This window comes from Thermobia domestica, unplaced genomic scaffold (genome assembly GCF_964235325.1).
Source record: "Thermobia domestica unplaced genomic scaffold, izTheDome1.hap1.1 HAP1_SCAFFOLD_762, whole genome shotgun sequence".
Taxonomy (NCBI): domain Eukaryota; kingdom Metazoa; phylum Arthropoda; class Insecta; order Zygentoma; family Lepismatidae; genus Thermobia; species Thermobia domestica.
Window position 1 is genome coordinate 31207 of NW_027656472.1, and position 26374 is coordinate 57580.

Genomic DNA, 26374 nt, shown 5'->3' on the forward strand with positions numbered 1-26374 from the left:
TACGACTCGGTTAGGAGAGAAACATTGTACAACGTTCTTACATAACTTGGAATACCGAGAAAGCTAATTGGACTAATTAAGATATGCTTAAGTGAATCCCAAAGTAAAGTCCGGGAAGGAAAATTTTTGTCCACGAGCTTCTACGTCCAAAATGGCCTGAAACAAAGAGATGCGTTGTCGCCATCCTTATTATTATTTAACTTCGTTCTGGAATACGCTATAAGGAAAATCAAAGATAGCAACCAGGGCCTAGAGTTGAACGGTATTCACCAGGTGATGGCATATGCTGATGATGTAAATTTAATAGGGGATGATAGGAGAACAGTAGAAATAAATGCAGAGATCTTATTAAATGCTCGCAGGGACATGGGTTTAGAACAGTGATGTGCCGTAAACTATAATTTTACGTCTACGCGATTGTCTACTGTAATCTATACGTAATCTACATTACACCTTTTCCCGTGTAGACTATGTAGACAACCAGTATCAAATGTAAGGAAGAATTTCGTTGCTCATTTGTTCATATTTCCTCATTCAGTTGTTTTGCTTCGGTGCAGCGAAAGATTAGGGAAACGACTAATATATAAAAAGTAGAGGGAATTATCTAATCTGTATGTTTACTCTGCTCTGCACATACCACTTCCTTAGATTTTCCACTTCGAGCACTGCTTTTATAATGAAATTTACAAAACTAATTCTCACTTGTGGGCTTTCAGTCTTGAATCTGCTGTATTTGCCAATGTTTTCTTGCATATTTTACAAAATGCATAATATTTTTCGTTTTCCTTCATCAAGACGAAACTAAGTATTCGAAAGTTACTATTCGCTGGTCTAGGCATTTTATTTTGTACGCAATTTCGCAAGGTAACGACAAAAGAAAGCTCCTTTATTGTTCACGACGCCATATTAAATTACGTGTTGTTGACATATTCTACATAGTCTACGTTATTTACATTGTCTACGCATAGTTGACACGTAAACGTAAACTATCGTTTTTTACGCGTAGACGCACATCTCTGGTTTAGAAGTAAATGCAGAGAAAACTAAATACATGGAAGTGCGTCGGGACCGTAATACGGCAAATTGTGGAGGCGTTAAAATATTAAATAATACTTTTGATAAAGTAAATACTTTCAAATATTTAGGATCAATATTAACAGACGAAAATCATATTCACGAAGAAATTAAATGTCGACTAAAAGCAGGGAATTCGTGTTACTATTCGGTTCAAAATCTCTTGTCGTCGCGAATTCTGTCGAAGAATTTGAAGCTTAAAATATATAAAACGATAATCATGCCTGTTGTTCTGTATGGTTGCGAAACATGGTCACTTACTCTGAGGGAAGAACATAGACTGAAAGTATTTGAGAACAAGATCCTGAGACGAATATTCGGACCCAAGAGGAACGAGAATGGGGAATGGCGGAAACTTCATAACGAGGAACTACATAGTTTATACGTTTTACCCAATATTATTAGGGTCGTCAAGTCTAGGAGGCTTAGGTGGGCAGGTCATGTAGCTAGAATGGAAGAAAGTAGAAACGCTTTCAAAGTCTTGACTGGAAGACCAATCGGAAAACGAGCATTAGGAAGACCTAGGCGCAGATGGGAGGATAATATTAAGATGGATCTCGCAGAGATAGGAATACAAAGTAGAAACTGGATCCAATTAGCTAAGGATAGAAGTCAGTGGAGAGCTTTTGTGAACGCGGCACTGAACCTGCGGGTTCCATAGGCCATAGAGTTAGTTAGTTAGTTAGTTAGTTTCCTAGGAACGAAATTTCAATTGAAAATACAGTAACTTTCAAGACTGAAAATCAATGCACTTTTATTAAAAGGAAATTCACTTGATGAACAGTGTCCTCAAATGTGGGTTCACTAATACGAGGTATGAAATTATTTCTGTTTTTCCACAATTGCACTGAAATCCGGAATAAGTTTTTCACCATTGATCTTGGTAGGGAAAGACATTAAATGTTGCAATGCCTTTTCAGTTAACTCTTTATACTCATAGAGCAGAAATTTAGTAAAGTACGAAAACATTTAAATTTACAAACGTAAGTATAATTTCTAATTGCTTACTTTTTAGTAACTAAAAAAAATACTTCTTGCATAACATCTGTGAGTTCCATTTTATTATAACACATTTCAAATTTTAGGCGTCGCGAACTCCTTGGCTACATCCCACAGACCTTCAGGAGTGCGCGTACCCCACTTTGAGAACCACTGCCCTAATGGACACCCTTGCATGTATTCCCGCAATGGTACCGTGGTCAAATATCCGTTCTACTTCTTCGTAAAAACTGTATTTTGTATCGTCATCCTTATCTTCTGTTGGCACATGTACATTTAGAATATTTAGACAATAATATTACACCACCGGCTGTTAACAGTTAAAAAAAAAAAAGTAAATTTGTCATTAACAAATTCAGCCCCAAGAAATGAATTCGGAAGGATAGTAGTGAACTAGCAATTCTAGTTATGTGTGTGTGGAGAATTTTAAGGAAATTGGGAAATTTAAGAAAGAGGATTGAAGCAGTTGTTGCATCAATTACTCCTAACACACTGATCAACGTGTCGGAAGAATCGCCTATCGACGCGATGTGTGCCATGTGACGAATAGTGGTACTCACATTGAACACTTGTAGCAAAATCTGAGTTGCTCTTTCATTTGATGTATTGTTCATAATTGTACGTTAAATGTAATAAATACTACACAGCCTCAAAACGCCGATATTCATTTTGAAACACCCTGTATCGGACTCAGTATTTGAATTGAGTTGAGTTGATTTTAAGTTTAACGTCCCGTACTAGAAATTCATATCTACAAAGAAAAAGAGAAAGTATCGCTGGGTGATGTGTTTATATGGGAGTGTAGTGCAAAATGCTTGTGTGATAATTTTCTTAAAGCATATCTCTATAAAGGCCTTAATTCACTTACAGACAAGGTTAAAAGTAAAAGTAATTGAATAAGAACATGCAACATTATTTATGAAAACTGAGAATGTACATAGAATGAACCAATCTTGATGGTTTATGAATTAGTTGGGAAAAAGTTTGCAATATTCGTCTGCCGCACAATCTCGTGGTCACTAGTTTCTGATAGGAATTATCGTGAAACTGCTGGGTCAGTTGAAGGAATCAACCAAAAGTTTGTTTTCTCATAATAATACATACAAGACGTGTTCAAAAAGTATCGAAAAGTTCAAAAAGTACCTTATTTTTTTCCCGCGTAAACCAATGAAGCGCGAGAGATTTCCTTCAATGTAGATGTAGAAGGGACACTCATGCACTGCCATGACCTTTTTCCGGTCCGCAGAGAGTGACAGTCTCTGGCAGTCGGCCAACGAGTGAAGACGTGTAGCGAGCGGTCGTCGATTTTTTTCTTTCTTTCTTTCTTTCTTTTCTTTTTTTTTTTTTTTTTTGGTAAAATGACAGAAAAACTTGAGCGGCGATATTGCATCAAATTTTGCCAAAAGCTTGGCAATATCCAATGGGATCGACACTTTCAATTTTGAACGCGAATTTGGGCATGAGCAGAGTTCGCGAAATTTGATTCGGGTTTTCATCGCCAAACACAACATTCCTGTGTGTAGTTAGGCTCTGTACTCACCCGATGTGGCTCCGTGTGACATAGTTATTTCTCAAGCAGAAAATGCCTCTAAATGGGGCTCCATTTGTGTTCAAAAGAAGATATAATGCAGAATGTGACGGCACGGTTGTTCACCATTCCAAAACTACGTTCCAGAAGTGTTTCTAACAATGGCGGGAGCGCTGGGAGAAGTGTTGGGTTACCAAGGAGACTGCTTTGAAGGGGATTAGTGTTTCGGATTTCCAAATCAACAAATGTATTTTTCGCCAACCAAAGATCAATCGAAACTTTTTGAATACATTATTCCTAAACACTATTTTTGCCTCGATAAAAAATGTTTGTTCATGCTTGGAGGTGACCACTGTTTTGAGCACATACTGAAAGAAATAATTCAGATTATTTCGTCTAATCTTACTTAACTTCATCAGTGTCAAATGACCAGAAATAAATAAGTAGTAATTATACTACGTTACTTGGAAAGAAAGCTGAGAAGCAAGTCAGACATAAGTACTTTTATTTTAAAACCAGTGCTTATAATTTCCATTCATTAAAAAAATCCTTAATGGTTGAATGATATAGAAGACAAAACATAGAATGTAATTGTACAAATGAGCTACCATTAATAGGAAACATCATTAAGAGTAACAGGACATTTTATATTGATATTTTTTCCCCTCTCTCTAACGCATATGAACATAATCCTATGATTTGAGGCTTTCGGAAATTGTCACTTCTCCAGTTTTGAGAATGAATACAAGGTTTATTAGGTGGTAAACTGATGTAGCTTGACACTTGGAAATTCATAGCTCTTAAAATTCAACAAATATCACGGATAAAATAGTGATAAAAATTCCTCAACGTATACATATCCAAAATAAATTATGTAGGAAAAAGAAGTATATTTGACTTGTGGAACCCAGTAGTTAACCACGTCGCGTCTGAGCAACGATCACACGGAAATCTTTTTCTGAAAAAATAAATAAATAAAATTATCATGTATAGCATTATCAATTCAAATACATTGTAAATATTTAGACACATATGTTTAAAAATACAGGGTGTCCCACATGAAACCGGTACGCCTAACGTACGAGATTCAAGTAACACTTTAAAAACAACAATGAACTGGCTAACAATGAATAGATAATAGTAACGTTAAACAGTTACCTGTTTATAAGAGACGCTGGAAGTAGTGGCCATGGGTATCCAGGCATCGCTGACCTCGCTTGATGACGTTACCAGTAACACGCTGTAATTCTACAGGCGTGATGTTAATTTTTATAGTATTGTTCCGTTTAAGAGCGTCTATTGTGTAACGATTGTCAACATACACTTTGCTTTTCACTATGCCCCATAAATAAAAGTCACACGATGTTAAGTCTGGGACCTTGGGAGTCAAAGGCCTCTATTGACAAGTCTGTCTTCAGGAAACACAGACTGATGTGGGTCCTCACAACAACTGACGCATGAACATACTGCTGCACCAAACTTTCCGATAAAATCCAGTGTAGCCAACTTTCGCGAGACAGTGTTACCACCCCACAAACAATTTAACTAGAGATGATAAACCGCTACGTGAGGCATACCGGTTTTATCTGGGACATCTCTCACGATATCCTTTATTATCAAATGTATTTATCTAAAGACAATAATTTTAAATTTAATTGTTAAGGGGATAAGAGAAATATTTACTTCATTATAAAGATATAGCCGTAAATTGTCTTCTATCCAACCAGTTTATCGAGATATCTCATTTCAATTTTAGAACTCTTGCACGAAAAGTTGAAGGCTTGTTTCTAAAGTGATTTGATCCTCATGCGAATCAGTAGCGTCTCCTCTGGATGTGCAAGTCGTGTTTTAACGCCCAACGAAAAATGAAGAAAATAGTATTTTAATTTAATTAAATGGATCGTCAGAACTAGATTCTTTTTATTTTCATTGAAATAGAATCAACTGCTGAAGTGCGGGAAAACAGATCTCCGTCGTGTTTTGGGGAGACACCTCTGTAAGTAAGTCGTTTGCAACCCTCTGGCTGCATTTTCACTGCTTTTTCAAGATTTATATTGTGCATGCGTTTCGTGTTTCTCACCTTGTCCTTCTGTGATCCAAGGTGTTGTTTAGAAAGTCAACGTCTTGAGTTTTCTGCTTCTCTCAAGTGTTGCCAAGTCTGTAGATCTACAGATTTTTTAAATATTGATTCGGAATACTTTTGGGAGAGGGGAGAAGATGTGGTTTACGGGCTTTTTTATTGTTAAACATATCGTTAAATTTATAAGTTAAGGTTACATTCTACTTTTTGCTAAAAATACATGTAAGGAACACGGCGAAAAGAAACATCATTTTTCTCTCGATCCAATAAAGTTGTGTTCGAAGGGCCAGTTGATGGGGGAGAAAAGCCTGGACGTTGAGCTATAGAATGATTTTAATTCTGCCATTTTCTTTCCCTAATTTTCATTTATTTTGTCGCTAGTGCGTCATCCTGAAGACTTACGGTTTCGGGCCACCTATTACTGTCTTCGAGTGCTTCAAAATTCTAATTTAATAAATCAGTAATTCAGAGGTTTCTACGCAAAGAAAGACAGTCGAGCTGGAATTCAAGTAATTGTAAATAAATAATTGCTTGTTTTTGAGTTTCAGCTTCATATTTTGAAACATTTACTTATATAATTATTGTAATTAAATGTATTCTTTACGTAATAACATCCTCCTTGATTCATGTTTATAATTTGCAGACTAAGTTGTTAGAAGAAAATCGCTATTTACAGGTTGGCGTAACTAGGACATTTTGCTGGGGGACGGCCATGGTCCCTTACTTCCGAAAGTTACGGGAACTTGAGGCACAGACTATATTCAAGATGAATGGGCAAAGTATACAGTATTAAATACTCGTATCTTGAATGCAAATGCCACTAAAATAGTTATGCGTAAATTGAGGTAAACTTATCACATTATTTTCGATCAGGAAAAAAAAAAAGTGGGTGGCCTCATCTTTGTTCCTGCGGAGTTTGTTCTCCTCTAGTTTCGCCTATGATTGTGACGATTAATATATATTTTCCTTTCTTGCCAACATCCTAACATCCACGTCAGGAGACGCCACTGATGTGGATGACTTAATTTGGTGAGTAAGGCCACAAAATAAGTGTTTGAAACTACTGGAAAAGTCTTACAGATGCAATTTACGAAATAAGTGTTTTTTCTTATTTCCTTAACAATAAGTAACTAAACGTAATTGAATTAAAAATAACTTTAATTGAAATCTTAACGCATATCCATATATTTTATCTATATTTTTACTTTTCTCTGTAGTTTTCATGAGTTTCTATATAGCTAGTCTTTTTTGTGTGTGCGTAATGGAGGTTCTTCCTGGGAGAGAGCGTTTGATTCGGACTCCATATCTCGTATAGTCAGATTTCAAACATTCATGTATTCTTTGAAATGTTAATTTTATATTGTCTTATTTTATTAACATTACTATTTGCATATCTTAAATTATAGAATGTTTTATGTTTTTCGGAACACTGGCTTAAAATATCCGAAGTTATACACATTAATTTTCCTAATTTTATGCAGCTAACAAATTACCCATTGTAAGTCTATTATTATATGTGTGTATTTGGAAAACAAATTGTATAAAATACAAAACAAATTGTTGACTTCTTTGTGTTGAAGTCGATTTCGAAGTATCCATCCATGGTTGAGCTTATTGATATAAAAATCGTTGTACGAGTAATTTCAGGCTCTCCACCGACCCAGAAAACGTGGAAAAATTAAGGACTTCAGATTACCAATAAAAAGTTATTGAAAAGTCGAGGAATATCCTAAAGCTGAAAAATCTTGGAAAAATCAGGGAATTTTAAGTTCGGATTTTTATTTCTTAGAATTTTTTTTTCTTATCCGGTTATTTGGTAGGGGATATTTTATAAAATAATTAGTTTGTTTCGCACATACATACTATATGAGAGACCCAGATTCGATTCCTCGCGGAAGCTCATTTGGTTCGGATCCCACTTTACGCTGTAGGTTAACGTCACATATAGCCTCGCTCCTGAGAGGGACGTTAAACTAAAATGAAATCAAATCAAACACACTCCATATACATGTATAAATTCATAATAGATGAGGAACCTGCTGGACGGGAAAGTGATAATTGCTTTTTTACATTATATATGGAGCTTTAATTTGTAAATCATGACCTGGAAAGCCTGGAAAAGTCAGGGAATTGGTCCTCGCCAAATAAGTGGTAGTCCTAAATATGCATTTATAGAACACCATACTGATATTTCTATACTTTTAAACAACCTGGATATTTTACAATAAGAAATGTGTCATCATATCTGAAGATCTCAACATCAACTTCTTAAAGAGCTCGAAGGATATGAAACTTTCAATATTTATTAACCTCATATTATTTAGTTCTCAAAATTCATGAATCAACAAGAATAATCAGGTTTTGTAAAATTATTAATTATAGCTGGAACAAAACAAACTTTGCAAGGAGATCTGTCAGATTCCTTAGGCAGCGGTAGAGACTAGAAGGGGCTAAATATAAAACTACGTAGTCTATCAACTTAGCACAGTGATTACGCAATGAAGAAGACAGCAGAAAAACAATGTAATCTGCGAGGGTAAGTAACTGCAGCATTTTTAATTTCTTGTCTGCTCACCAAACACTAGATGTCACCGTTGACTACACCTGTGCAAGGTTGCAGCCAGTGGCGTAACTAAAGGTTTGGGGGCCACCCCGCAGACAGCGTGGAGTAGGGCTTCTTCTCTGCGTCCCACTTCACGATTTGGGGCCCCCATGATGCGGGGTATGCAGGGCCCTTATTTACGCCCCTAGTTGCAGCGCTATCGCATCCGTCCGGTTTGCGTTGTTGCGAAATAAAGTCGGACGCGCTACTCTCTGTGTGCACCAAAGAAGAACAGCTTTCTGTCATCCATTTCTCGTGGCCTGAAGATGTACTAGGAGCGGAAATTCATAGAATACTTTCAGCATAGTACGAGGACAATGTGTTGCCACAGCGAAGTCTTTGCCAGTGGATTGAACAGTTCAAAAGTGGTCGAACAAGCGTGAATAATGAGTAAACAACAGGGCGTCCAGCTACAACAACAACTGATGACATAATGGAACGAGTCCGTGCCTTGATTCTGAGTATCAGACGAATGACTGTTGATCAAGTGGCAACCCATATGTAGATTACTCATGGTTCTGCATATGACAACATGCATAATAGGCTCAACTTTCACAACGTTGTGCGAGATGGATTCCGAAAAAACTCGGTGAAGAGCACGAGCAAAATCGTGTGAGAATCTGTCAGAACCTACTGTATCGTCATGCTAACAAAGGTGAAGAGTTTCTCAGACAAATCATCAATGAAGATGAAATGTGGATTGATCACTTTCTACCGAAAAGCAAAGTCAACAGAAATTAAAGAGTCAATCTTCTGCAGGAAAAATTATGCCCATAGTGGTTTGGGACTCAGAAGGGCCAACCCTGGAACATTACTTGGAAAAGGGGTCAACAATAAACAGTAAAAGGTACTGATATGCTGGTAATCAGGTTGAAGCTTGCAATTCATAATAAACGCAGAGGTCGATTATCAGAAGGCGTTCTTGTGTTGCGTAACAGTGCGCGTCCACACCGCTTAAATTCTTCACGCGCTGTGTTTCGAGGTGTTGAAGCATCCTGCATTTAGTCCCGATCTCGCCCCATCGGATTACTATCTGTTTGTCCACTTGAAGATGCTTTTAGAGGTCGTCGATTCAGCTCCGATCAACAGGCGAAGAAATCTGCGGGACCAAAAACACTTTTTGCAGAAGATATCGAAAAAGTTGTGCAACGGTGGACCAGGTGCATTGAAAAGCAGGGCGACTATGTTGAAAAATGATGTGAATAAGAGTATTGTACTCTTCTGGTAATAAATAACAAAAATGATTGCAGATACTTATTGACTTACTCTCGTACATCGCACTTGTAATGTTGTAAAGTTTACTTAAAAAATACATAGTAAATAAAGTGTAAAAATTAACTATAAGATGTTCCTCATTTCCTATTTGCAAGAAACGCTCCTACTCGGGTTTGATCTTTCATCGTATATGGTTCAAACCTTATAATAAACTGTATATTCACGTTTCATTGTTTTGGTACTAAAAGGTTTGTTAAAGTGCAAGAACTGACAGGGTCTTCAGCAGCCTAAAATATCCAATAGCGCATCCCTGCACACCAATCAATCCATCGAGAATTTTCTTTCCAACCTAACAGTCTGTCTCAGTTGTACAGAATACTTCCATAAACTAAAGCTATAATAAAACAGTGGAATAAATACCTGAGGCAATCATGAAATCAGTATATTTTGACGTAAGGCGAATGAATCGTAGCTCATCCCTTGGATCTATGTCACGAACGGCGCTCTTTGCTCTCTCTGTAAACCCACCGAGCACCGTCGAGTACTGCATTGTCAATGTGTTGTCTAGAGTTGTCTCAATTGGAGTTCCTAACGGACAAAAATAAACGTCTTTTGAAAATAATGATTAACTTTAAAGAAATCTTATCCTTTTCTTAAATCCACAATATTAGCTGATGCCAAGCCACATTATCATATACACAAATGCATTTTCTAATAAAAATCAAATTTCTTATAAACTTTTAAAGTTTCTTAACTACAATAGAACTTTAACAAACAAAAGGTTATTTTATGTGTTCCATACATGTACACATACTCGTCAATTTAATTAAAACACCCAAAAAGAGTGCAACTTAACCAAGTTAATATGCGATTGGACCATATTTCACACTGAGAACGGCTCTGATGTGAAGTGGAATTGAACCACAATGGTCGTAAATGGTAAGGGATTATTACACCATTCCGCGTCTCGCGCAATACTTTGTTCCATCAGAGAGGATGGAGGCGAAAATCTCTAACACGGACTACAGATGTTCAATTATGTTTAGGGACAGGGATTGTGTGAGCCAGGAGAGGTGTCCAGATTCATCCCGATCTTCCTTGAATCACAACAAAAGATTTCCAGCTGTAAATGTGCGCATTATCTCCTGAAATATGGCCCGGAAACATCTGAACCACAAGATTCACATGCTCCCTAAAATAGCGACATAATCGGGCAGTAAGCGTCAACACAAGACCCAGTGAAAACCAGAATGTTGTAGCCCACAAAATTATAGAGCCACCCCATGTTTCACGGTTGGGTAGAGACATCTTCAGACGTCTGCCACACACAAGCATGGCCCGTGGTTTGAAATAAGGCGATCGATGGTTCCTGCTACCGTATCACAAATCTCCAGTCATCAGCAATATATATTGCATGTTCGTGACACTATTAACATCGCGCTAGATTGTTGTGATACCTTATCAGTGGCTCCTCCCATGTAACCCGACCCTGTAAATTCATACGATTCAACTCTGGTCGAAATATGAGTGTTGATACATAAACAATCTAACAGTAATGCTTCGCTTATTGAAAGGTAACCCTGATATTTAAGTAAATAATTCAGTGATCGTATTGTGCGAGATGTGAACAACTGATCAAGAAAAGGTTATGGAGCTTCGTAATCCGAGATAGACAGGGTGTTTACATAGATATTGGCGATAGTGAAGATGCATAGTACATTAAATATAGTTAGGAATGGTATATTTAGTAAAGCAGTAAGAGTGATAATTTAAATGAGATTATTTGAGATTAGTCAAACATAGAGAAGGATTAGTTTTGATAGATGGAATGGGAGTTTTCGTGAAGTATTTTCTTTCATAACGTATCATATGCATACAATACCCCGGTGGTATTGTGTACATATGACAACCTAGAATACAATACAAATAATTAGTGGCGTATTGATATTATTATTGTGTGGGACAATTGAATCGATGGGTCTACTTCGTGAATTGGTTGCTGTTCGTAGTACTGACGAGTACTTGAGAATATATATATGGCTTCGTGATTATGATTATTATAAGTATAATAGGAACCCAACGTATAAATATATATAAGCCCAATGTAGAATATATATAAAAGGCCACTAGATGGAAATGAGTGAGTATGTGTGTGTGTGTGTGTGTGTGTGTGTGTGTGTGTGTGTGTGAATGTGATCGGTGTCTCTCAGACCTTTCATCGAGAACTATAATTTCGGGAAAGTTAATTCATATAATTGGTTTGAGTGGAAATTGGTTGTAGTTTGGTGTGTATATGAAGGCGTATAGTTTAATGATATCGATGCATAAGGGTATCTCGAGAATCTTAGCAAACACCTCCATGTACGAATTAAAAGAAAAGGATGTTACACTATATATTTATGATATTTCTCATAACGTGGAAAGATTTAGCAAGGAATAAGTAATCCTATGGATTAACACATCCTATGGATTTTTTCCTCTTTCAATTCTTTGTAATTTTCAGTTTTTTTAATTTTATTGTTTTCTATGTTAAGTACTTTCTTTTTACTTTGTTTTCGTGAGGGGAAGTTTTCATCTCTTTAAATGCCTTATGGCGTTTGTCGTGATAGAGAGATATGTATGTAAACTCACTATAAGGAAGTTTAACTTTGTTTCCCACCACCGATGGATTCGTGATTTAAAAATACCCCTTTTTGCTTATTTAGTCCCCTTTTTGCTCATAGTTTACATTTTTTAATCAATTTTCTTGAACTGGAGTTTCTGAAACTTTTTCCCTTCTATTGTCTTCTTTCGTTTTCAACTGACTCTGATGGTAGTGAAGTTTGTTTGTTACTTAGAAATTTCTAAATTCAAAGGTAAATAAGCTTTGGAATGTAGATCCTAGTCCTGAAGAATGTCTGACTGATACGGAATAAGTATGGCGCAGGTAGGAAGGGAAACTCTTTAGCAGTGGGCCTCCTTCGTATCTCTGCTTGGTCACAGACTTCCAGCGGGTTTCAGGATAATATAAAAGGTCTGTATTGCGAGGACCGTACGCTTTTGGTCTATGTATGATCATTTCGGCTTAAGTCAACAAATGGTTGAACTTTTTTTTTTTGTTATCTACGATGACTAGTTGGTTCGGTCTCTTCCTTTTCGTCTGTTCTCTTTTCCTTGTATCTCTGATCAACGAGGACTCCAAAATACCGAGTATTCAAAATTTAATAAGCTAGCTCATTAGGAATGGGGAAAGGTTAAATTTTAAGCTAAATGAATTTTTTATTATCGGCTTGGAGGTGTTCGATAGTCGCTGTTTTGTTTTCTTCTTTTTTTCTCTCTCTAACTAAATTTTTTTGTGCCATTTCGAGTGTACATACACACTATATATATATATATATATATATATATATATATATATATATATATATATATATATATATATATATATATATATATATATATATATATATATATATTCGATTCATTGATATGCAACAGTTTGCATTTTATTTTATTTTATTTTATTTCTTATAAATATTCTTATTTAAAGAGATGTTCTAGGGATTTTAGGTCCGTAATGGTTTCGTGATCTTAGAGTTGTTCTTCATCTTGCTGAGGAATTATTCTCCACTAGATATACCTGATCCGATATTCTCAATGGTTCTATAGACTGCATCTCTGCCAATTGTTGCAAAATAGTATCATTAACATTACCTAGGCCTAGCTAACCACCAATAAACAGGAATATTAGTCACATGAGTACGCAATTTACAGTTTTTTTTTCCATTTTGTAAAATACCTTGATGGGTTAAAAAGAACTTGTTTATTAATTTACATTTTTGATTGGAGATTTGATGATCTTTTAATGTATTATTTTGGTTTTAGTGATTGTTGTTTTCGCGAGAATACTACTGGCCGTATGTATACACTTTCCATTATTACGAGTTTAAATATTTACTTTAATATATTTGTAACTAATTTGGTATATTCTTTTGCTAGATCGAAACTGTACGGCAACATCTATAATTGAATGTAATTATCAGAAATTCTGTTTCATAACTTAATACCGATGATTAAGACTCTTGGATATTAAATAAGAAAAATATTTTGTTAATTGCTTATTTTTGCACATCAATTTCAATTTTCTGTGCTACCTGCCTTAGTCTACGATGAGTGTCTTCACATCATTTTCTGGAACTGCAGCTTTGTTCCAAGTTCTTAACCATTATACGGAACAAACTGATGGAAAAAATAAAATGTTAACTTTTATATTTAATATTTCAATGTAATTTCAATAATTTTGTGTACGATTTCTCTGTGCGGGCGAGAGTACCCCTGCGAACTTAAGACCGTGGTATTCGTCGTGGTTAGAATTCTCTGTAAATATGAATACGATACTCACTTTTCTTTTCTCTCTCTCTCTCTCTATAATTTGCCTTTCTTTCTTTCTCGTTTTCCCAGCTGCGTCACGACGAAACACAAGCCATTCAATACTCACATCCTTATCGCAACCGGAGTCTGAGAAGCGGCGAACAAGGATATGAGTACGGTAGAATAAACACACACACACACACACACACACACATATATATATATATATATATATATATATATATATATATATATATATATATATATATATATATATATATATATATATATATAACTTAAATTTAACTAAACACAAACAACAAGTTAAGAACTAATCTTACGAACAAATGACAAAACTTGGTTTGAAATGCGTAGCATATGTAATGACATTCAATATGGATTATAATATACATAGAATAACATTAAACATACAGATAAACAAATCCCTGCTTTTAACATTCACGGCCGTTCATTAACGATAAATTTCAATATCTTGGTAGAGATTTGCAATATATTATCATACTCACGATAATCTTCGATCGGTCAACTCGTTCGTAGTAATTATGGTCCTGGGGTCAAGTTCCAATTGGATGAGAGAGTCCGCAAGAGGCTCCACAAATGGTGATTTAATCTGGTTCGCATTAATACGCTTATAGCTGCATAATAACTACTCCAAAATTTCATCGTGGGGGATCCAAATGACGCACAGTCCAAATGACGCACATATAAAAGCGTAGGCTAGTATTCTGGTGTACGAAAAAATAATATGCACCACACACATACAGTATTTCACTAATTATGACATTATTGATAGGCAGAACGGCCCACTTTAATATTCAAATATATACGATTATTTTTTTTTCAAGTTAATATCTCGTCTCCTAAAATACTCAACTCCGGCAGGGGAGTTTACTTCACACAAAATGTAGAACAACTTCGAACAGCGCGGACGCCAAAGGTCTGGCTCCCATTCACACAAGCGCGCGAATAAGCTTGTTTGTCCAACAGGCTTCTACATACAGCAAAGCTTGGGCGAAAGATAAGAGTCCCGAAAGTTCGCATTCAAGGGCAGACACAAAGAATGCAGGATTCATGCAAACAGCCTCCCTGTTCCTTAACCATATATGGTCACAGGATTGGAGCTAAACGCACCAACACATACTAAGTAGGCATACCAAACTCGTGAGAGAGCGGCTTCGAGATATTTCTCTCATGTACGAGGCTTGGTCAATTAAGCTCAAAATTAACACTGTCTTTCCCATTTTGATTTAAATGCGATAAATGGGCTTGAGGGACCGGTGACAAACTCTACAAATCTTTTGTAAATTAGTGAAGAATCAGTAGCAATCATTATGTCCTAAAATACTTCCAACAACCATAGTTTAACTTATATTAATTTAGTGTGTCCACTCTTTATAAAACAGTGTTTCCCTAATTAATTATTTGGAGCTGCAATAGTGCGAAATCACATCTGATTCATATTTTTCCAAAAGTGCAAATAGTAACAGATTAGCGCATATGTTCAAATATGTCTGAATCAAATTAAATTTTTAAAAATCGATTGCCACATAATATGGGTAAACAGGAATAATTTATCAAGAGGATACCTAGGTTATAAATTACCATGATTTCGCTAAATTACCATGACCTAGGTTATAAATTACAATATATCTAAATTACAGTGAAACAGTTAACTAAAAGAATTGCTAATTTATCAGAACTGTGGTTTACTAAAATTTTATTCTTATATATATAAGAACGGAATTTGCTCAAAGATGTATTGACAACATAATGGAACAGTTTCTTTTAAATATATATATATTATTCTGAAATAATTCTGCAAGAATCTGGAAAATCAAAATACAAATAATACTAAAGAACATTTTCCTGAGAACTAAAATCCAAAATATTTGTTTTACTTTCTTTATATTTTTGAATGGTGCAATTTTCTGCAATGTTATTAAAAATTTCATGAAAACTTGCTGTAGCAAATAAAACCATAAGAAAATATTTTTTAATTATCGACTGTTTTAAAAAATATCTGAAATTACAAATCTTACGTAAAATACTGATGAAATCACATTACTGTTTACTTCCATAGTGGATGGAGATATTTCCATTTTGCAAAGTATTAATTTGATTATTTTTGCAAAGTTTTGTTATTTTTTTAAACTTTAATATGAATATGTTGAATTATAATTTGTAAATAAAATTCAGCTGGAAAAATGTATTTCCTATAAACTGCAGACGAATGCATCCTAGCAAATAATATTAGTGTAGTTATGATTTTATTTTATTTATGTGTAAATTTTCAGTTTGATGTAGTGGTGTGGATTTACTGTTTGTTTCTATAGAATATCTAATAGTGAATGATTTGAACCAACATTTTAGCAGACCTCCCTTTTTATATATGACAGTAGAGTCAATATACAGCTTAGGCATACACTGGAAACAATATCAATGAAACTTATGAAGCAATATCTAATTATTATTATTATTTCATTTAAATATGATCTAGATATATTAAATGCTGCATAGCACAGAAGAAGATAGCGTAATCGTTGAAACATATAATAGTTAAAATAGTGAAATAATTTTCTTTACAGAATTGGATTGTGAATGTTTTCTTTCAAGGTTATTCTTTTATGTGGATAACTTTGATACCTTTTCTTCTTTCTGTTTTCTCGTACTTTTTCTCTTTTCCTTCATTTCTTTCTTTTCTTTGTTTTTTTCTTTTTACAGTCTAACTACAACCTCATGTCCTCTTTATCCTAGAGACATTTTATCTGGAAGGTCTCTCTCTCCGATGAAGTGACAGCGTTATCCAACACACAGTTAATATGTTTAGTTTTGTTTCTATGGAGACCGTTGCTATAGAGTTGACATGAGAGGGGGGGAGGAGGTTAGACACAGGCTGTGGAAGGACTCCTGCTTGAGTTCCTCCGTCACTCGCATCACAGTCGCACAACGGCCAAGTGATAATCGGCGTTAATATGGGCGGGACCTGTCACTGAGAGTTTTCTTTCGGCCGCTATTCCTCTTCACTGATGGTTTTGCCATGAATTTTGTACGCGTTGAAACCTTGGACACTGTCCATCGCGATGCACTTAACACACTTCCTGCTTTCGTCACGCTTGTGCCACGTAACCGAGCGCAAATAGTTTGCGCTCTTTAGAAATTGAAGAGGTCATTCATTTTACACTCTTACTATCTGTTAAGTTCACTGCATACTACTGTTCTACTGATCGTTACGTAGTACGGAATTTGCCCTAACATATCAACAGTCTGGCGCTGTGGTTGGCCCCTGACTTGCCAACCCAGATAACTGGCGTCTTTCCATTTAATTGATAAGTGTATGTATATAGCCGAGAGAGATTTCATATAGGCAGATAACGTGACTTATCTCTTCAGAATATTATACTGGTTTGATATTCCTGAGTACGTACAAGACCATTGTTCCTTTCATTTTCGTGAACCGTTATTACCATATCAAGTCCACATGTGCGCAGCTCTCTCTCCTCAACCTAGTCATAACTCATAACCAGCTCGAACTGAGTTCTCGCAACCTGGTTTCCTGGATTTACCTTCCTGGAAACCAGGTGGCGGCTCCTAATTGGCTATGGGTAGTTTGAGGATCGAGCTTAGCGCTCATGAGACCTCATCTGTTTTATTTTCTAACGTATGTACATATGAAGCCTTCTAGACACAAGCATTATACAAAATGTGAGCAACTGGAATTAGTAATACACTTTCCATCTCTCTTGTTGAGATAATGTACAACTGCTTGGCTACCAACCAAGATGTGCAATGGCGTAGGATGAAACAATAGACTACCAATGGCAGCAGCTAAATATTCCATCACAAAAATGGGAAAGGGTCTTATGCCTGTGCACTGAAAAAGAATGTTATCCTTCGCGTCCACAACAGCCATAAAAGTGGGTGTAGCGTAGGAGTAGCATTGTACAAGATGAGATTGCGTGTGCCAACTGGGAGCTGGCACGGAACGAATATTATACATTACAGAAAACACATACGGAAACAATTGTTGGTTGAGCACAGCATACGCTAATGGATGACATGGAAGTAACAGAAGTAGCCCAGAGTACGTAACCTGCCAAAATCTGGAGAACATGCCGAGATTTAAATAAAAGATGCCAAGGGCGTGATTCAAGTAGCATTAATCAAGAGTTAGCTGATTAGCAGTGAGATCAATATTGATGCCAAGAAAAGTAAGGGCCTTACTAGGTAGTAGACATGATTTTCCTACATTCAATGCCCAAGTAGTATGAGAAAAATATCTAAAGCCTGACGAAGTTAAGCTTGTGAACATATCGTCATACTATACAAGGAAAAGTATCAAGTGACTTATATGAGCATTTAACTCTATAATTACAAAGCGCTACGTGATGAATGGACTAAGGGCCCATCCCATCGACAGGCGAACAAAACGGAACATTCGTCCCATACACTTAATGCCAAAATATTGCCTAGTATGTAAAGATAAACTCACATAATAAACCCTTGAGAAATATCCAATTTGATAAGCCAATCGTCGGGCCTGACCAGCAAGCCAGATCAGTGACTTTGGGCAACGTGACGTGAGAAACATAGAGATTGGTCCATTGACTGCAATCATAAATCACACGAAAGGAGTCACCTTTTGGGATGCAGAACGCGGGAAAAGAATTTTGCACAAATGTCGATTCCTCAATGTTGCCAGCATCAAACATGGCTTCCAGCGCTGGAAGATACAACGGCTTAGTTGAACGAAAAGCATGAGGAGCACTAGTAGGCGGAGTACATGTCACTTCGGATACATAACAGGTGTGCCACGGACTTATGCAGGACAAATTGAACATGAGTGGACATAATATGGGGAGCACAGAATGTGTTAGGAATACTTTCTAAGGATTGAGGTTCATCCTCCTCCTCATCGATTCCTCATTTTGAACACTCACTATTACTTTGTGGTGGTTCATTTTCATCATGATTCAGAGACATGCCACTAAGCATGTTAATTAACCCCCTCCAAAAGGGCCAATCGTCTGGGAGGAAGGCCAAGGTTCTTGGATTCTCAAATCACGAAGAACATCTAAGCTGCGTTCCTGAGCTAGGTAGAGGAAGAGCACTCTAGGATCTTCCGAGGGCCAAAGAATGTCCTCGGGGTGTAAGTCCAAATCAACTATGAGGTCCGCTAGAGGATCATGAATTTCCCATGGCTGATCTGGTAAATCATTCAAAGTGTTGGCCGGAGCGTTTTCACCTTTGAGTGTCGCCCAAAAATATCTGATATAATTACTCTTGCTTGGATTCTTATTCTTCTTGGCCGTCGAGGTCGACGTCTGAAACGGCGGCGGCGGATGCTGGATGGTAAGTCCTGGAACAGAGGTGTAGTGTACGTTGGCGTCCGCAGTTCTCCAATCAAACTGTAGGACGATGCACAGCAATCGAATTCTCTCAATAAGAAATTGTTTGTCGAGAGGAGACATCTGAATGAGAAATGGTTACGAAATAGCAATGTGACGGATTTTTAGCTGCATCACGTTTCCCCAAAGTGAGAGCATTCATCATGAAGCTAAGATATTGAACAGTGGGCTCAACGTCGAACGAGCTTTGAAAAGACGCTTGACGGTCTTGAAGCAGTTGCAGTCGAGTGTGCAGCTGGGCTGCGATGGCTTCCACGGTGTGTACCATAGCAACGGCAGGGTGTAAAGTCTGAGGGCGACATTCATCAAGCTGCTCGTCATCTCGAGTTCCATCTTGCATTGTCGAGGAGAATTGGAGAAAATGAGTAAGGATTGCTGAACAAGACGCTTAGGACCACTAGGGTTTTTAAGTAACATCACTGATTTTTGCGTTAAAGCAACGTTAACACTGGAAATCCTTGGATTGTACATCACTAACACTTTCGCAAGGAGACAAACTCACAGAAGTCCATGAAGGTTCCAGAAGGGACTCAATAACACGCACTGAAAACGGAGACGATGTGGGCGTAGACTAAGGCAAAGTTCCAAATTTAGATACTGGCGAAAACGTAAAGTCTAGAACAAGTGATTGACACAATGACGGCTCAGTCGGAGGCAGCACTCTGGAAGTGTCGTGTGGTACGCAATAGTGCACCGGACAATCGGATCGAATATGCTGACCACGGTATGTGCATACCGGAGATGTAATTGTAAGAGTTGCGGAAGCAGGCGATAGAAAAGATAGGTTATCAGCAGAGAGAGTGAGGGCTCAACATCACAATAACGGGGGACCGAGAGACTGAAATCAATCGCAGCACTCTCTCCTCTACCTAACCATAACCAGATCAAACTCCTTTTATCTTCCTGGAACTGAGGTGGCGGCTCCTGATTGGCTGTGGGCCATCTGGTTTCACGGATAATCGGAGCTTTACTGTAATTTTATTAACTTGATTACTTCTTCAACTTCACTTAGGCATCTACTGTTTCAGCGACATACGTTTGCCCTGAACGGGGCTTGCATACTTGTGCTAACCATTAGACTTAATGGACGCTTTATTTTGCACATGTTCTTTCATTCCTCTGAAGAAAGGTTTATTCACAGTTGAATTGCAAAGGGCACCACAAGGTAGACGTTGACCAATAAGTGTAATAGAATGTCAACCTTATCTAGAGGTACTGTTATTTTGGCCCTAAAGCCTCAGGAAGTTGGTCAAAAAGGGCGCCAAAGGTAAGGGCTCATTGGTGACTTACAGAAATTGAGAGATTATAGGAATGAAATCAATATACGCTTATACTTTCAAGAAATATAACTTTATTATAAATTTTTCATGACAAGTTGCTATTTTTGCGTACTTTGATATACACCGCAAAACTTATACAATAGGTGAACTCTAGATCTTTTATGTACAAGGGTTTCAAACTTGTCACTCCCATATCCGCGCACAGTGTTATTCCTGTTCCTCTATAATATGTTTCTGCAAAATTTCACCGTTTGTGAGACCACTCATCTTTCAACAGACTGTTTCGACCAAACAACAATAACCTATCAGACTAGACGAAGTCCTTAGATATCAGTTATCTGTCGTAAAAAAAAAATCTCCCAGCAATTAGAGAATCGTCAGGCCTTTTTCTTACACTTCTCCTTCTTCTTCTTCTTCCTCTTTCTTTTTCTTCTTGTGCTTATAGAAGTCAATATAGTAACTGCCATAACTTAAATATGAAATTCTGTACAAAATGCCACCAAAAAAGAACAAAATTGAGGAAATCGTCAAATTAACAACCCAAATAAAAATACGTAGTACATGTAATAACTACATTCCTACACCGTTATCATAAATAAAATTATTAAATAAATACAAATAATATTTTTATTTATTTATTTGCCTGTTTTGCATACAAATGAGAGTATTTTCGAGTTGTCAAAATTACAAAATAATTATATGCTATAAAACTTAGAAAAGAAAAGAAATACATACATAACCATGACTTTTATAAGCTTACACATTCATAACAAAATTAACAAAATACATTTATACATTGTCTTCAATAGATTGTCTTCAAAAAATTCATTTACCGAGTAGTACCGGTAACACTTATCTACTAAGAACTTGTGAAGAGCAGATTTAAACATAGAATGATTTACCTATTTTGCTTTAGAAAGTCAGGTAACTTATTGAAAATTTTTGTACAGTTAATATATACGCTTTTTTGAAAAAAAAAAAAAACGAGAAATTTTGGGAGATAACATGCAAATTATTAACGAATCGAGTATTGTATTTATGGACGTTACTGTTTTCAATAAGTGTTTATTACTTACGGTAAACAAGATAATTTTATACAGGGTGGTCGTGCATCAATGACGGAAAATTCGGGAGATGAATCTACAGGTAAAAACAAGCAAAAAAAGTCATATGAACATTGGGTGAATGCAGCTTCGTTTGGACGCTAGAGGCGTCTGAAATGTCACCTTCCGAGGCGGCAATTTGCAATATCGCAAGAACGGAGAGAAATACGAATGTCGGGTCAAAAGATATCAAAGGAAACCCCACTCGAAGAATCCAATTATGCATAAGTGATGGCGAAACAGTGGCGGCGCTAGAGGGGGGCACAAAGAAAGAAAATAAAGAAAGAAATATAGTAAATTCTTTAACATATTTCCTACAGGACTCTCGGGGTCCTACACCATTTATATTTATATCGGAGTCCTACACATATACACCATTTATATCGGGTCCTACACCTAAACGATTTATAAAAAAAAGAGAAATATATATACTACATTTACCATGTTTGTATATATATATATATATATATATATTGCTTAATAGAATTTGTAAGATCCAATATAAATGAGTATACAACAAATGGTGACGTGTATCGTTACACCACAAGAAAAAAGACTGATTTTCATCCACCAAACCATAGAACAGCAATGTACGAAAAGGGAGTAAAGTATGCTGGCATTATGCTATACAATAAGTTACCAAACAAATTGAAGGAAATCAAGTCTAATATTGCATTCAAAAAAAAAGTTAAAAGACTGCCTATTGTCACCTTGCTTCTATACAATAGATCAATATAAACAATTAAATATTCACAATATAAACACTAATCGTAAATTAACAAGATACATCCATTTATGTGTAAGGTATGCTGTAGTATTGGTATAATGATATTTCAAATTACTATAATGTATAAATGTATGAATTCTGTTTAACAAATGTGTTTAGTTATTGTTTTTGGTGCATCAATTGCACAGCAAAAGCCTGTTTCAGTGCTCTATAAGCTTATCAACTGGTTGAAAAATTACGTCTAAGGTAGGTTGCATTTGTCCAGACGTTGTAGTACTAGCGAAAGTACTACGCCGACTAATAGAGTTACAGCAGTGAGAGGAGTTACTTTTGCTGTTGCCTGTACAAGGCGTCTGTGGAACTAATGAATTTAATCTGATTTCAGGCAGGTCGAAGCTATTGGTGTGCGCATAAGTGAAGAATTTACGAACCCGGCGTTACTCTGCATACATTGAGATCCCATATCTTTGTGTTATGTGTAATATCGGTTTCTTGCTATGTAAGGAAAAGGAGGTAATATATGAAGAAAAGGAGTATATGACATTAAAAGTCAAACCATAATCACCGAAAATATAACAATAAAATAAGGAACTTTTAATACATATAGCACAAAAAAGTGGAATTTTCACTATATAAACAATGCCACACCACTTTTAAATATATATAAAAATATTCCACTTAAATATATCCAGTTTTGTAAACAAACTATTGATCAAGCTAACATGAAATTAGCAACGATTGCTTGCCACTAGATAATGATGCCAGTATAAAATAATCTTAATATACAGCAAATGGACATTTCCACTGATTTTTTATTGCTCTAAAAAAACTTCAGAGCTAGCTGATTACGGAGAACACTCCCCTTCCCTCATGTGACAATTCTAACCAGTTGAAATTTGCGATTGAATTCCGGTCTGATACTCGTGCGCTTCAAACAACGACCACCATGTTTGTACGTCACAGGTCGGTACAGGGAAAAAGGTTTGCAGGTTTGCACCACTTCCTAGGGAAACGGCTTAGTGAAAGATATGATGCATGTTTTTCAAATGTGTATGACGTTGCTAATAACACAAAGAATAAGAAAAGTAACAGAATTTAAGGTTTATTTAAAAAGCAAGCTATTCACTTATTTATATATTTATTACCAATTATTTGAATATACTTAAATATCTTAGGACAAAGTTGAAGTGTACTAATTTGCTATATTATTGACATTTTTTCCAGCCTGAAGCAAGAAACTAATTAATATTCTCATGTTTCTGTCACCGACCGACCTTACGAAGCGAATTTTATTCATTCTTAAGAAAAAATCAACAATATAAAAGCCTAGTTATTTTGATAGTAGAGTGCTAATTTCTTATATGCAAGTTCATCGTGGATTCGATAGTCGGAGGGAAGCCCAAGGAAATTAATACATGAAAAAACATTTCTTCAAGTAAAAATAATCTAAGTTCTTTATTGAGTTCAACACAAGGACGCACAAACTTACGATGAAGATTATGCTCATGAGCATTCTGATAATTTACCAGTGCTATTATCGAACTACTTTACACATTAGCAATATTATGTCATAATATTTTCGCGCTTACTGTCGTTGTTTTCCCCATGGGACATACTCGTAAATTGTTTATATTAATAGTCCATGTAAACATTTACAAATTGGCTGAAGTGTTTTGAACACATGAGTTAACATTTAGACCAAAACAGATGTAGTCTCACAGTAATGATAACAATCTAGTAAAAGTGCCTTATTACTGAATAAAGTAAAATGAAATTTCTACTTTTATGTTCCATGAATATGTCCTGCAGGCAAAGGGAGACGGATGATTAATGAAAGTGAATGATTATGAAAGAATCGGTGGAATGGTCATGTGGGAGGGAACGCCTGAATCGCGAGAAAACTCACGGACACGATATTGTCCACCACAAATTTATATGGCGTGAATTCGAACCAGGTACCCCTCACACTAGAGGTGAGCACTCTATTATTGATCCACTATGTCTTTTGATAATGAATGTTTGTGATAGCGTATGTCATGACAAATAATGAACATAATATTCTGTTCCAGTGAGTGAAACAATATAAGAGAAATCAATCTATAGGACTAAACTTATCAAAGGCTGAACTCTTCAAACGTTTGCTTGTATGACTTTTTTTTTTCTTATCACTTGTGGATCTCAAAACACAAAACGCAATACTTTCACGGTATAATCTTTTGCAAATGTACCACCATATACCAAACATTAATCATCTCAGAGCTGAGGGCAGGCTTGTAGCCACCCCAAAAATATAGGGGGGGCTAATCCAACCATATTATAGTTTATTGCAAGCCTGCCTTGAAAATTTTAGGGGTCAGTAAAAATTTAGGGGGCTGCTTCCCATGGACACGGGACGATCTGAAAGGGAGAAAGAATATATAAATAAACTTGTTTGTATACTTAGTACACTACTTCGTGTGAGGTTATTGAAAAGAAAAAGCTGAAATTTCAAAGTATCGAGATAAGTAACACATAATGAATTTCTGTCAATATTCCTCTTGTTCAGGCTCGAAAAATCCTGGGCGCCAGGTAGTCAAGGCGATTGGAAATAGGAATAAGTGAAATAAAAAATAAAATTATGAAAGCCCATGTATAAAATTGTATTATTATGGTGCCTACGTTTGAGAACCTGCGCCTAGGTCACAAGATAAATTGTCTTGTTTATGATGGTCTTTCGGCAGGCTCTCTGCCTCTATTCGCTACAGATTTCTTCAGCTTCAAATCACTGCGGTGACCACAAAAGCATTTCTCTTGTTGAAATATAGTAAGAAAGTAAAGCGCTATATAATACAATTCCTATAGTATTAAGAAGATTAGAATAGTTGTAGCAATGGTGTGACCAATTGCTAATATGCAGAGTAAATAGAAAAAATGAAAGGATGTAATAGGATACGAATATTTTTAAAAAGATCAAGAGCTTTTTGGTGCATAAAGTGCTTATTTGTAATCGTAGCATAATAGCATGGAAATTAACGACAAATCTTCAAAATAAAGGAAAGCTATAGATGGCCTAGATATTCTCAATCTGCGCATGAACTGATATAGTGCTTAGGCTCCAATGTTTTGGGGGTAATACAATAGTAAAGTAATCCTCCTTAAGTGTATAAGTATCTAAAATATTTGTAATGATAGAACATTACAAATTACCATTAATGTATTTCAAGCTATTATTAAACTTTACGTTTATATACAGTAAGTGTATTACTTATTTTTTCATTTTTCGTTCATTTTCTACTAAATTTATTTGTAGTTTGCAGTAAGTACCCGGCTATTTGAGGCCATTGCAAAGCGTATTTATTGCTCATGCGTACGCTTGGAATACGCTGACCATGTATTTAAATGTAGATGGCTAATCACAAACGCGAAAGCAATAAAAACGCGGAGAAACCGTCAGCTCGAGTGAATTGGGGCATTTCGCAACAATAGACCACCTGCTGTTTAAAAGATTTCAAAAGGAAGGAAAAAAGGAAAGACGTGTTGCCAGGCAAAGGGATTGTAGAAAGAAACAGCTTGTTGGAAGATGATTTGTGCAGAGTACTGGAACTCTGCTATTACACACCTGGACCTGGCAAAGAGACCCGAAAACCCTGACTGGCTCACAGTATGATTTACAACTCTGGTGAAAGCAAAATTACTGAATAGCCACCTTGGCCGCGTTCATTACAGGGGGTAACGCTTTCTCAAATAGGCTAAGACTAAGAAACTAATATGAAAAGATTCCCCGAAGCTTTCAATGTAACTCACAGAGCGATACGGACCTGTGACGTCACGCCAAAACCCTTGTCTGTGCTGCCGTGACGTAAGCAGCTCATTTTCCCATTGTTTGAAGCGTTGTATCTCCGTAACGAAGAAATATTTTTCTGAAATTTTTGGTATGTGGTATATTGAAGACTAGTTCTACACGGTGGTGTCTTTAAATTACAATCTTTAAATTACAATTCATTCTGTTAT

General features: G+C 36.2%; 1 protein-coding gene across 1 annotated transcript in view; it reads right to left on the reverse strand.

Annotated features, from left to right (window-relative positions):
• Positions 1 to 4084: 4084 nt before the first annotated feature.
• Positions 4085 to 26374, reverse strand: part of LOC145677321 (dynein light chain roadblock-type 2-like) — a 32586-nt gene continuing 10296 nt past the window's right edge. The window contains exons 3-4 of the mRNA XM_081747853.1: positions 9919 to 10086; positions 4085 to 4559 (exon numbers count right to left, since the gene is read on the reverse strand). Of these exons, the coding sequence (XP_081603979.1) occupies positions 4516 to 4559; positions 9919 to 10086 (212 nt within the window). The 3' untranslated portion in view covers positions 4085 to 4515. The remainder of the gene's footprint in view (positions 4560 to 9918; positions 10087 to 26374) is intronic.